General features: G+C 41.2%; 1 protein-coding gene and 1 non-coding gene across 2 annotated transcripts; one reads left to right on the top strand and one right to left on the bottom strand.

The window, feature by feature from the left end:
• The first annotated feature begins 1,044 nt into the window (after positions 1-1,044).
• On the top strand, positions 1,045-1,151 carry LOC148791032 (small nucleolar RNA R71). Its single transcript, XR_016078053.1, has one exon. It is a non-coding gene; the product is annotated as a small nucleolar RNA R71 (small nucleolar RNA).
• An 11,035-nt stretch (positions 1,152-12,186) lies between these two features.
• LOC148791031 (uncharacterized) lies at positions 12,187-12,801 on the bottom strand. The gene has a single exon (XM_088890378.1). It carries the CDS (start codon positions 12,799-12,801, stop codon positions 12,187-12,189), a length of 615 nt encoding a protein of 204 aa, XP_088746504.1.
• Positions 12,802-14,175: the final 1,374 nt, after the last annotated feature.

Below are 14,175 nucleotides of genomic sequence, written 5' to 3'. Positions count from 1 at the left end.
TGCAAGATTCCAGCCTACTTAGGCTTGTAGACTGTTACACGGGTCTATTTGGTAGGGAAGGTGTGAAGTATGTGGGGCCTTTGTTGGAGCACTGGTGCTGCCGCACCCACATGTTTGTCGAGGCCTTTGGGGAGTTCACGGTGACAGTCGAAGACGCGGCTGCCTTGCTGGTGGTGCTCTATCTACCCACCATCTCCAGCATGTTGAATCTGTTCCGGTAGATTATAGGGAGTTGTGCGACGAGCTTCACCGTGAGATCGCGGTGTTTAAGGCACAAGAAGATCAGACTATCTCTTGTGGGAAGATGTTGTTAAACCATTGGTTGGAGTTCTGGTTTGAATCCCGCGGCAGACGAGACTTAATGGTGAGAAGCGTGGATAGTCAGTGCCATCTCGCAGCTTTCATTTTGTACGTCGTCTCTCAGTTCCTCTTCCCCGGTCCTCCAAGCTATGGTTTGCGTACTTCACTGATGTTACTTGCTTTTGCCACATCCGAGCATCAAATTCCCCTGGCTTCGATGTTCATGAGGTATCTCTATGAGCAGTTGGATGACACTGTGCAGCAATTAGTCGATCCGAGCTGCAAGAGTCGTGTTAGTTACATATCTGTGCCATTTCTATGGATGTATTTGTGCGAGCAGTTCAATCTTGCCGTCATCCCGCGCTCGCTCCACCATTTCTGGGTCCCTATAGCAACCTTGCACGGGGAAGAATTCGAAAATAAAATTTTTGAAGTTTGCAAAGGGAAGAGGTAGTTGCAGGTCGCTCGTTATAAGAGCTTCAAGATAGATGAAATCGGTGTGAAGTAGGCTTCATTGGACGGGTTTGAATGGAGGCCTTATGTTCACTCAGTTCACAATGCCATCCCGTTTTGTATTGGTGCGCCTGTTCCTATTGGTAGTTGTTTGATGCCATCTCCTCCACTAAGTCATATGCTTCCTCTGGAGTTTTCCTCATAATTGTACCACCTGCGGCTGCATCAATAATTGACCGATTAGTGGGGGTAATACCATTATAAAAAGTTTGTATTTGTCGCCAAATTGGTATCCCATGGTGGGGACACTTCCTAAGCATCTCCTTGAATCTTTCTCATGCTTCATACGAGGATTCCCTCTCAAATTGAGCAAAGGTAGTAATTTCATTAATTAACTTTGCTGTTTTGGAGGGTGGGAAATATTTAGCCAAAAATTTCTAGGTTAGATCATTCCAAGTGGTGATACTTCCTGCAGGGAGTGAGTTGAGCCAATCTTTAGCTCTATCACGCAATGAAAAAGGAAATAATCTTAGCCTAATAGCATCATCACAGACTCCATTATGTTTAAAGGTATCACATATTTCAAGGAAGTTAACGATGTGTGCATTAGGGTCATCACTTGGTAACCCACTAAACTGAATACTAGTTTGGATCATTTGAATTATTGTAGGTTTTATTTTAAAATTATTGGCATGGATGGTAGGCTTGCAAATGCTGGATGTCGCCCCATCAATGTTTGGACAAGCATAATCCAAGAGGGTGTGATTTCCTCTGCCATCTCTCCTTCTATTTCTATGGCTGGTTTGCAACTAACAACCTCTTCTCTTGTTTTTCCTTTGTTGAACCTTTACAACAAGCGAAGGGTCATTTCAATCTCAGGATCAAATTCTGCTAAACCTTCCTGTCTATTGCATGTCATGCACTAGTAAATCTGAACCAGCAGAATTCGAACAAATAAATGAAAATAATAACAGAAATAAAAATAAATAAAAAGAAAATAATAACAGAAATAAAAGGTCCAAATTAATCAAAGTTAACAAATTCTAATATTATTTTAGGATTAAATCCCCGGCAACGGCGCCAAAAACTTGATAGCTATAAATATATAACCCTAGCAAGTGCACTAGTTATCAAGTAGTATAAAAATATCGTTCCCACGGGGATTTAACAAAATAAGTATTAGAACCACCATCTTCCCTAATTATCTGGACAATCGAATTTCAGATTTGAGCAAGATCTACTGAAAATAAAAACTAGAGAAAGATAATATAAACAAAGGTGATCACTAACCGAATATGCAATGGATGAAATCGCTAGGGCTTTTGGTCCACCCAACCAATGTAATGAATATTGATGGGTTTGATTAACCAAGATTATTTGTCATTCCCATAAGCTGAGGTTTTTCCAATGTTATTTAATATTCTCTCTTGAGATATACTAAACCTACGCCCATCAGGTAGCCCTTCGATCTCTCGAGTAGAGCTCTCAAGATGGGAGTACATTAAGTCCAAGAAAACCATTAAATTCAGATGAATCATGTATATATATCTCTATATATCATTCAATTCACACTATAAATTATTCAGTCGATTATGTGAATTCCTCTCTCGATTCATTCACATAACTCAAATCAATTAAGAGGTGGCCAAGCTCTTAACTGCATTAAGTACAATAATTCATAAACTATATGAAAATCACAATCTTGGATAAGTCATAAAGATAAAAATATATTCATTAACATGATTAGGCTTTCCTCAGCCCTATCAAGAAACAAATCAGTTCATGATAAGAGAATTAAAGCAAACAAAGGGAAAGAAAGAACTCTTGAATTTGCCCATGGTGCTGAGATCTCCTCTTCTTGAAGTTTCTTGAATTCTTGAACCTTTCTTGAACCCTTCTTGACTGATTGTTCATGGCTTCTTGATTCAAATCAGAAGTTGAATGATTGAATGATTCAGTGATCAAGTGATACCCCAAGCTGGTCCGCCCCCTCCTTTATATAGATTAAAGGGGAGGGGGTGGTCTCCTACTTTCTCTTGAAGTTGATCTTTACAAGAAATAGAAAGTCCTATCCTAATTCTAATCCTATTTCTTTATCTCTTGAACTCAATCCTTTTATCACTCTAAGATTACATCAAGAATTTAAATCTAGAAGGATTCTTCTTAGTTTCTTGATCTTGTATTCGTAATAGACCTCCTTTGCGAATTGGGCTTCAGCCAGGCTTTTCTACGAGTTGGGCTTCAGCTGCGGATTGGGCCTTCCTATGAATTTGCCGTGATTCAGGCCCAGAATTGACTTCGATGCAAGCCGAATCTGCGAAAGCCCAAAACATGAAAGTTGTGGATTTTTCTCTTATCTTTCTAGTGGATTTTGAATCAGCCCATTTGGAGTTCGGAAACGCGAGTTAGGCCCAGATCACTGAACTATGTCGAAACTGTGAAAAATCATCCGATTTGTCTTTCTTTGCTCTTGATGCCTTCTTTCATACCCTGAACCAAAATACAAGAGACATGAGTCCAATTAGATGCTAATTTAGTATAAAAGACAGAATAGTTGGGGATAAAAATATGATAAATTCTACTCTCATCACTGACTTTATCACAGGCTCTCTTCTCTGAATATCCTTCTAGGGTGCCAGACACGCCTTTCTTTAGGCGTCTAGCCAAGGAATTGAGGGCAACGCAGCCCCCTAGGGTTGAACTCGTGGTTGTTGAAGATGTTGAAGGTGGCCATAATGTCTGTGGCTCTATTGTCCAGGAGGTACACCAGGCCAGTCAGTCGGCTGTGGGGTTAGAGGCAGCAACACATCGTGTAGAATTTGCTATTGCTCTTGACGATGCTGATGCCTCTAGGTCCCCCGTTGCGATTAGCGGTGCTTCCGGGAATGCCCCTCCATAGCCTGAGGTCGACAACATTGTAGCACCTGAGGCTTCAGATGATTTGGAACACCACTCGGGAGATGGAAACATAGAGCCTGAGTTTACTTTTCCCCCTCAAGGAATTGTCATATGAGGAGAGGCTAGCCTAGATACGGCGGGAATTACTAGAGTACTGTGATAACCACAACCTCCCATTTCTGCATTTTCCGGTGGTGGATCCGATTCTGGTTCAAGGCAAAAGCGTGCAGTACAACATTTCTAGTGCAGTTGCCGAGTTCGCGTCAACTACGATTCGTACGGGGTGGTTACTAGAAGGAAGACTACACCTCGAGGTCGTAGGTCCTGCTCTAAAGACTGTTGCCATGCTAATGAGTCGTGTAATGGCCCATTCATCAGAGGATTTTTCATGGGCTGATTTTGCTTGCTGGCTGCAAGCGTGTCGAGCTTTTTCGTCGATGGGCTTCTTCATGGACCAGATCAAGGATCGTGTCATGGTGTTAGCGCATGCTTTTTGGAAGGCTAGTCGGGACATACCTCAAATGGATTTGTTCCGTTCCATGAAGGATGTTCATGGGCGCTGGAGGGTAGTTGAGGCAGTAGTTGTCAGAGTCACGAAGAAGCTCGAGGATTTAAGGGAAGAATGTGCACAGCAGGAGCAGATCCTTGAAGACTACCAGGCAAAGTTAGAGAACTTAAAGAAATTTGAAGACACTAGTGGGGTATTGGATGCTATATCTGCCATTCGGAAGGAGTGGGCCAAATGACCACTGGCCGTGTTGTGCTATAATGGACTGTTCTAGGGTTGTCCCGTTATTGTATGATGATAATTTTGTTGAATAGTGTAGAATTCGATTGTGTTTAGTACCAATATTGTCATATATTGCAAAGAATTCGATTGTGTTTAACCTTGTCAATCACATTGTGTTTCTTGTCTTATGTGGTAACACTTATCACAGTGTGTTAAGGTAATTGAATGAGGTTACTAGTGTGCTTATAGGATTATTAAGTGTGTCGTTTGTTATGACTGAGTCTTCTAGCTGGACTCCGTGAGCGATAATCCATAGTTTGGATATGTACAAAACTTGATCGCTGATAAGCCTATATTTGTACATATTTTCATACCTCTAACTTGATGATTTTGGTAATAATGTTTTTTGGAATTAGTATGGTTTTGCACTAATTATGATGAAATTGTCTTGCAAGATGATGTGGAGCTTAATTGTGCAATTTTAAGGATGATTTTGATTTAATTGATCAAGATAATAATAGAGGAAGGACCAAGCAACAATGATGCTCCATGATGTAGCCATGAAGGAGAGAATCCATTGAAATCGAATCTGATATGTATGCACAAAAATCGGGAAATTTCCTATTTTGATATAGTTCCCGTATTTTGGGCATAACTTTCTGCCTACAACTTGGATTAGGTGATTCAAATGGCTAATTAAAGCTAAGAGATAGGGCTACAACTCTTGTATTTATCCCTCAACCTAATTCCGTCGACAACCAAGTGCAATTCGAGCTACAAGTTTTGGGTCTGGCAGTTGGCAGTGCAGAAGAGATAGGAATTCAACTGAAAGACTAAGATACCTAATTTGTGTTGAATTAGGAATCTGCATTGAGAAGCAATTGAGGGGAGGTTGCACTATAAAAAGGACCATAGACTCAAAGCAAAGGGGCACATCCTTGGAGAGAATTCAGTAGAGAAGGGAAGAGGAAGCAGTCTCAGCACATCAGAAGAGAAGAGGAAGCAATTTCAGCATGCCAGAGAAGGATAGGAAGAATCCAAATTCAAGATGGAGGAAGGCTTAGTTGCTGCACTTGTCTTCGACCTCTAAAGGCTGAAAATTTCTTGTTATTCTATTCATTCTTTGATGTGTTCTTGTTGTGTTTCCCCTTTAATTTTCTTGAGTATGTTAAATTTAATGATGTCTAGCTAAATTCTCTTAGCTAGGGTTTAGATGGATTTTGATCTTAAGATTATATAGTTATTTGTTTAATTCAATTCAAGACCTTTATTATTTGCATGAGGAATTTTTATTGCGATGCTTAATGCTTTAAAAGAATTAGCCAATCTTTTAATGATTTGATGATTCATGCATGACTGACCAAGGGATTGTTATGAATTAGATCCCTAGGCAATAAAAATTGCATGATAGACTATGATATCAAAAGATGATTAGCTCATGTGTGGGAATCAAGGAAGCTTAGTGAGTCAAATCCCCTTCAACGATTAGAGGTTTCCAAAGAAATTAATGCTTATTTTTCCTTTTGAAAACCACTTAAAAATTTGATGGTAGAATTGGATTAATAAAGGATTAATATGACTTGAGAAAGCTTATTAATTAATTTAGGGAAATCCACCATCACATGCAAGTAACTTTAATATACCTTAGGGTAATTTCGGTCTTGAGTTGGATTAAATAGGTAATTATATAACCTTGATTGAATGAAATCTAAACCCTACCTGCATTCATCTATCAATTCAGTTTTTATTAAGTTCATGGATTTGCATTAATTCTTTTAGTTTTTATTCATTCAATTGATTCACAAGTTCAACCTAGGTTAGTTTAAAATTGATTTGGTACAGTGATCTAGTCTCTATGGGATCGACACTTTTCTCATCATTATACACACATTTGACTAAGGTACACTTGCCTGAATTAACTGTGCATAAATCACATAACAATCGTGGTATTCTACTCTCGTGTTTGTACTTGTCGTGTAGTGTGTCCGGACGCATGTTGTTAACCACTTTGGCACACCGGTTTTAATATTTGTAAGTTTCACCATTTCTCATAACAATTACAAACGCAGTAAATGGTGAGAATGGGTTGTATCCATAGGGAAGCGAGGGAAAAATCGTTACAAACTTTAATCCAGATAAAATAACACAAAGGGGAGTTGCAGAATCACAAAACTTTAATTAATTAAATTGGAATTCATTAAAAATAAAATTCGAACACTACTGAAAGTGAAAAGTGCATAAAAATAAATAACTAATAGAAATAAATAAATAAAAGAAATTAAATAAAAAAAGTTTGTAATCCGATCAGAGGTAGTAGTCTCTGGATCTCTCCTTTGACCCTCGAACTTCTCGAGCTAGGCCTTTCATCTTACTTGGCTGAATTCCAAATCTGCAATAAAGAAACAAAGCAAAAATTAAACTGAATAAAAGTAAATTTGCAGGAAGGAAAAATCATACTAGAAATTAAAGAACAGAAGTTAAATCTAAAACTGAATTAAAATGGTTGGGATCCGCTTCCAAAGGTGGCAGTAGTTGCTTTGGTGAAATGCAAGCAGGAACCCCTCCTTTTGCCTGGGCATTCTCCTCTTCCTCTACCCTTGAACTTTTCAAGATCAGCCTTCCATCTTACCTGGGGCAGAATCCAACCCTTTCTTAGGAGCCCTTGGGTCCTTTTTATAGAGAAGGGTGGATAAAACTGGGATTAGAGAGAAAGAGGGGGGCGACACCTGGGATTTAGCAAAAATATGGGTGCCCTAGGATTTAGAATGAAGGGTTAGGATGGTTCTAAGGTGATCCTAAGGCTGAAAAGAGATGGAGAGGGTGCCCAATATTATGTAGGGCTGAGATTTGGGTGCCCAGAATTGGATGGTGGAGATTTAGGTGCCTATGGTTGAAAGGTGGAGATTAAAAAGAGTGGGTGGCACCCTAGAGTGGATGGCTGAGATAGAGAATGGAGTAGAGGGCTAAGATCTAGTGGCTAGGGGCTGAATGGTGAGGATTATAAGTTAGGTGGCGTCCTAGGGTTAAAAATTTATGTGTGTGCAAATTACCATAAAATTCTGATGTTTATGCATGGTTTTTGTGCTGATTTGTGTAAAGTTTTACCCTAATTCAGCTTAATTTCCGGAATTTATCCAAGGATACCAGCTTAGAGAAAATAAAGCACAAAACCAAGAAAAATGAGCCAAATTGGAGGTAATTCAGCCTAGCTGGAATAGTCGCCCAGCTGAGAGATCAAAGGAGGGCCATTCGGCCCATGTTGGCCTCTATGGGAGAACCCAAAGAGAGAGCCTAGCCACAGCCTTCCAAGGGAGCTTATTCGGCACAGCAAGGAGGCGGCCCATTTGCAGCTCAAGAGCTACCCAAAGTGCAGCCCAAGGAGGCTAAGGGCGGCAGCTTCTAGAGGATTCAAGAGAGGCTAAGGGTGGCAGCTTCTAGAAGATTCAAGAGAGGGCTGAGGGGAAAACTATATAAGGAGAAATCTTGGAGAGGGGTTCAACACCTTGTGATTCAAAAACCTTGGGGTTCAAAGACCTGAATTCAAGCTCTCCTTGGCTGGTTCAAACACTTGGGGGACAAAACTCCTTTGTTCGAATTCTTGGAGGGAGAAGAGAGAGATAGGTGCAAGAGAGGAGAAAGGAAATTCAACCAACTTCAAGAGGAGAAGAAACTGAATTTGAATTTGGGAGAAGAATCCATTGGAGGAGATCAATCTAGGTTGTCTTCTTCCTTGAATTCTGCACCATTGGTAATTGAAATCAGCTAGGGTTTCATGTTCAATTCTCCATTAATTTTTCTTTCTTGCTGTAATTGAAGCATGATTTTTGTAAATTTAGATCTGTAGTTAGCTTTCTAGGTTCATTCAAATGGATTAGATGCAAGCTTGATATTTCTTCATTAGAAATTTAATTGCTTGAGAAAGAATTTAGGCAACCTTAATTCTGTTTGGTTGAACTGTTCTTGATTCTTGGAAGTTTAGAGTGCTTGAGAAAAACTCTAGAAATCCAGATCTGCTGATCAAGAACCGAATTGAGTGCAAGGTTAGAGATAACTTGCACAATTCGGTTGGTGTTCATTCAATCTGAAATGATGCCCTAGAATGTCTAGATTTTAATGCATGCATGGGGATTAGATTCTTGATAGAGATATAAGAATCATCACTCTTGCATAGAATGAACATGTGCTTAAGAGAGGCTGTTCATTGCCTTAGGGTTTCACCAAACCAACACTGAATCCCAATCCAATCGAATGACCTAGAGAACTAATTGCTGAACCAATTCTGTGCATACTTAGCTTGTTTTCTCAACTTGCCTGCAAGGTGTTTGATCCAATGTGTTAGAGATAGTTTGCTAGTTAGGAATTCAGTTTTAGGTTAGATATACAATTCGGTTTATCAGATAATAGAAGGCTGATATATTACTAGTAGTTGTTGCATAAGTCCTCGTGGAAAACGATACTCTATTCATCACTCTATTACTTGAGCGGCTAGTGCACTTGCTACTGTAGAAAATACGCATAAAAAATCTAAAAAGAAAGTGTCCTAGAATGAATGGTGGAGATTAGAAGGGATGGAAGGTGATGATTAAGAAGATAGGGGCAGCTAGGGTTTGGTAAGGATGAAAAGGAGTGGAAAGGCGCCCTACGGTTTTCTAAGGAGAGGGGAGTATTCTAATAAAGTAGGAGGGGCGCCATTCTAGATTTAGCAAATAGGAGGCGCCCTCCTATGCTGAGTTTTCCACAAAAACACCCCCTCTCTTAGCTGGACTTCACACCAGCTTCCCAAAAACTACATTTCAGCCATGAAACTTCCCATTTTTCCACAAGATTTGCACTGAGACCTTAAATGGTCACAATATTGAATTTAACTGGGAAAATGGGACATTTTGACTATTCTAAGGCCCAAAATACCCTTAAAATGATGCTCTTAAGACATCAGACTACAGAGTTATCATCATTCAATAGAGATGTAGCGGTGGGCGTAAGTTAACGAAATCCCAAGTCGGCTTTATCGTAATTGAAGGCGAACATAATGTCGCTTTATCGCGGGTTATTTAGAAAAGCCAAGTGGTGTGGGCTGTCACCTTATCGCAAACTATTGATGAGTTGTGCAGTGGACGCTAAGTCTATCGTGATCGTTAGTGCAAGTGGCATATTATTGTCAATGTTGCGTGGGTGAAATTTGGTCTCCTAGATTTTGCTATGGGAGTGGGTATCTGTGTTTATGAATTTCGGTGGGGGTCATGCGTTCTGTCAATGGAGCCCCCTAATGATTTAATGGGTGTGTGCCTTCCTTGTGCAGGGGTCATGCCAATCTCCCTGTATCATTCCAGTTTTATTGTTAGCTGGGTTGAATCATGGTATAAGTAGGTAGCATAGGTTGGGTTTCCATCACAACAATGTATGGAGGAACGAAGTGCTATTTGTTAGCAAAGTTTTATTGTCAATGTAGAGAAGAGATAGATGAAGTTTATCTTCCATTAGTTCATTGCAATTAGATAGAGTGTTTGTATGAATTGAGCAAGAATCACTTCTGCCATCGAGAAAGCCCCCCAATGGTTACATGGGGGTGGGGCTGTGCTTGGGTTTGCCAAGACTTTAGGTGTGCCAAGGGTTGCTAGAGCTTTGTCTCATGCCTGGGATTGCTAGGGCTTTCTCTATGCCTGGGGTTGCCAGGGCTTGTCTGTGCCTGGGGTGCTGGGTCTTACTAATGTGCTCGGGGTGTTCCAAGGCTTTGGAGTGTGTTTGGAGTGTCGGGGCATACTGAGGTGCCCGGGGTGTCCAGGGCTTTGTAGTGTGCCTGGGGTGCCAGGGCTTACTGAGGTGCTCGAGGTGTCCAAGGCTTTTGCATGAAGCATGCAGCATGTAGTGCCCGGGATTGTCAGGGCTTTAAGAGTAAAACAGAACATCTTGTATGGCTATAAGATATGTATGTAAGCAAATAAAAGAGTGATCATTCATTTTGCCACAGATTAGGGTTATGAACAAGACATGTATATAAGCAAGTAAAAGAGTAATTCACTTTGTCACAAATGCATGTATTCTTAATTGAAGGGTAGGGCAACTTTATCATAATGATAATGCTAGACTTCGCCGCAAACAAAGAGTGATTGAAGAAAGGTCATGTAAAACATTGTAGATTTATTCATAAAACATGTACATTGGCTTGTGTGGTTATAGAAGTACATAGCTAATCAAAGTGAGGTTTCAACCAGTAACCATTTATGGTTTAATCATCTTCGCCTGTATTTACAGTTTTTAGTACATAATAGCCCAAACGGTGGGCTTCTTTTATCAAGCAGGGCCCTTCCCATGTTGGTGCAAACTTTCCTGCAGACTTGCCTTGTCTGACATTGAGAGTTGTCTTCAATACTTTATCTCCCTCTTTGAAACTTATGGGCCTTAAGTGTCTATTGAAGTTGTTAGCTAGGGCCTATTTGTATTTGCTTTGCTTCTGCGAGGTTGCATCTCTAATTTCATCTACTACCTTGAGTCTATCTGTAAGTAGTGCATCTAAGTCTTCTGGCCTAATCTTCTTACCCATTGCGAAGGCTACCATGGTAGATATAACTTTTATCACTGTTGGGAGTATTGCTTCTTGACCATAAACTAAGGAGTAGGGTGTCGCCTATGTACTTTTGATAAATGTGCGATAAGCCCAAAGTGTTTCTGATAGCTTGTCTGCCCAATCTCATTGATTATCGACCACTGTTTCGCTCAACATTCTTAGTAGTGTCTTGTTTGTGGCCTCTGCCTGACCATTTCCATGGGGGTAATATGTTGTAGATGTTCCTAATCTTGCTCCGTACTGCCCTAGGAGGTTACAGACTTCTTGATTTTTTAGGGGCAGGCTGTTATTGGTCAATATTCGCATTGGTACCCTAAATCTATGGACTATGTTTTGTCTTGGGAAGTTTGCTATGTTGTCAGCACAGATTTGTCGTAGGGGAATGACTTTTGCGCACTTAGTGAAGTAGACTATGGCTATGATGATGAAACTGTTCCCCCTAGAGGGTGGGTGTATCTTTCCTATGAGGTCTACCCCCCAAGTGTAAAAGGGCCAGGGTGTGATGACTGGATGCAGGCTATTGGAAGACTTGTGGATTTTTTGTCGTGGATTTGGCACTTAGGACATCGACACACATGCCACTGCATGTCTTCCATCATATTCGGCCAATAGAAACCGAGGTGTAGGATGTGGTTAAGTAGAGCAACCTGGCCTTGGTAGGTTGTAGGTTCAAAACTATGGGCTGCTTCTAGTACATCATCGATCTCTTCACCAGCTAACATCACAGAGATTTTCTTGCATGCGATTTTCTGTACAACACTCCGTCTTGGAGGTAGAACCTCTTGACTTTAGATAGTAGCTTCCTCCACAACTAGATATCGATGGGGAGTGTGTGTTTGTGCAGGTATTCCATGTACATCCTCCTCCAATCCTCATCGTGGACTACTAAACAATCTTTGTCATTTATCTGTGGGATGCATTTGTCGCATTCACTTTGTACCTTAGCAGAGCCCCACTTCATTGTGGGCCAATAATACCCTAACCTTTGCAGTTTACAGAATAGGGTACTTATGACATCCCCGCAACTAGCCTTTTGAACTTCATTTAGCACTAAATCCACCTCTGACTTGCCTAGGCACCTTGTCCTTACGCTGTCTGATTCTCTGGGGTACAACACCCCATTCCCCAGTTGGAACTTTGGGATTAACCTGATGTCTTGTGTCCCTATGGCCTGACTTTTTAGCTTCTATATTACTTCGTACCTCCAATCGCCAACTGCTATTTGTTCCTCATCTTCCACTCAGTCCCTCAGGGTGAAAGTTGATTGCTTGTCAACTGATTGGATGGTAATCCATATTGGTTCTAGACTGGCTTGCATCTTGGACCCTAAGGTAGCTAATGCATCGACAAACCTGTTTTTGTCTCTATTTTGATGTTTGAAGTCTATGTCCAGGTTGCGGACTAGCGTATGGATTAGGGTCCTATATGGTAGGATGGTTAGCTCCTTCATCGTCGTGCTTCTGTCGAGCTGTCCAATCACCAGCTTGGCCTCACCAATTACCTTTACCTTCTTTGTGTCGGCCTCAACTGCTTTTATCAGGACGAGGACCAATTCTTCATGTTTTGTTATATTGTAGGAATAGGTGAATTGAAGTTTAAATGAGTAAGTAGAGATTTGTCCGTCAGGGGACGTTAAGGTTACTCCAGCATTGGCCAATGTGCTCATGCTACTCCCATCAAAGGTGAAGATCCACTCTCTACTTTCAGCTAGGGCAATCATGGGTGTGACTCCAGGGACCTCTTCTGATATGGGAAAGCCAAGGCTCAATGGGAAGGTGGCCAGTAGATCCATTGTAGCCTGACACTTAATGGCTCTAGGCTGTGTGTACTCTATCGCATGCTCACTGAGATGCATCATCCATTTGACGAGTCTGCCAAAAAGAGGAGGTCTACCATGAAGAACTTGATTGGGTCTGTCGCATACTCACCTTTTGCCCCAGGATGTAGTGCCTAAATTTTTGTGTAGCAAAAACCAGGGCCAGGCACTATTGCTCCATGTGGGAATAGTTCTTCTCCGCTAGTTTGAGGGTCCTACTGGCGTAATATATGGGGACTTCCACTTTGCCCTCATCCTCCTATGCTAGTAGGCATCCTATGGCCTCTGTCCCTGTTGCAATGCATATTCTGAATTATGCCCATCTTTGGGAAGCAACATTGTTGGTACCCTAGCTAGTGTTGCCTTTAGTTGCTCAGAAGTATTTTGATGCTCCTGAGTCCATCTGAATTCACTAAATTTCTTGACTAGTTTCATCAATGGCAGAGCTACGTGCGCAAGGGGGATGAACCTTCTTAAATATGAGACCTTTCCTAGGAATGTTTTTAACTAGGACTCGTTCGTTGGTGGCGGAAGATCTAAGATGGCTTTGAGCTTGCTTTCGTCTAGGTGTATCCCGGTCTAATCTACCTAGTAGCCTAGGAACAATTTTGGACTGTACCCCAAATGCTCACTATAGTGGGTTCAATATTAACTTGAATTCTTTGTATCTTGTGAACACCTTTCTCAAAACCTCTGAGTGCTCTTCTCTTCTCCTTTCTTTGACAACTATGTCATCCACGTAATACTCTATTTCCTTGTGGATCATGTCTTGGAAGACACTAGTCATCGCTCTCTGCTATATGGCTCCAGTATTCTTCAAGCCGAAGGGCATCATCTTGTAATATAAGTTTCCTATGGGTGTCATGAAGGATGTCTGGGGTGCATCTGCGGGATCCTGAAGAATTGGTTGTATCCACTGTAGGCATCTAAGAAGGAGAAGAGCTCATGTCACGTGGTTGAGTCTATCAATACCTCCATATTGGGAAGAGGGAACTCATCTTTTGGGCAGGCTTTGTTTAGGTCCCTAAAATCGACGCAACATCTTAGATGTCCATTCTTATTCTTTACAAGGACCACATTGGCGAGCCACTGAGGATGCGCTATAGGTTTGATGAAGCCTACTTTCAAAAGCCGCTCGACTCCCTCTTTGATCTTTAGAGTCATTTCTAGCTTAAAGATCCTTTGTGGCTGCTTCATTGGCCGGAATTTGGGATCTATGCATAAGGATTGGCGAACAAGCTCTAAATCTAGTCCCAGCATCTAGTTGTATGACTAGGTGAATACATCCTGAAATTCTGCGAGAGAGAGATGTGGGTTAGGCTGGTTTTGGGCTTTAAAGTTTCTGCGATAAGGGTACATCTATACCTTTTAAAAGTTCAATGAGTTTTCCTCTATCCTCGGCTGCTAGCTTCG

This window comes from Nelumbo nucifera, chromosome 6, assembly GCF_055504915.1.
Source record: "Nelumbo nucifera cultivar China Antique chromosome 6, China Antique-T2T, whole genome shotgun sequence".
Classification (NCBI taxonomy): Eukaryota; Viridiplantae; Streptophyta; class Magnoliopsida; order Proteales; family Nelumbonaceae; genus Nelumbo; species Nelumbo nucifera.
Note: the sequence above shows the minus strand (reverse complement) of the source record. Positions and strands in the feature narration are given on the sequence as shown.

Excerpts from the sequence above, each read along its gene's own strand:
- LOC148791031 (XM_088890378.1), bottom strand. The coding sequence starts at position 12,801 with ATGCATCTCAGTGAGCATGCGATAGAGTACACACAGCCTAGAGCCATT.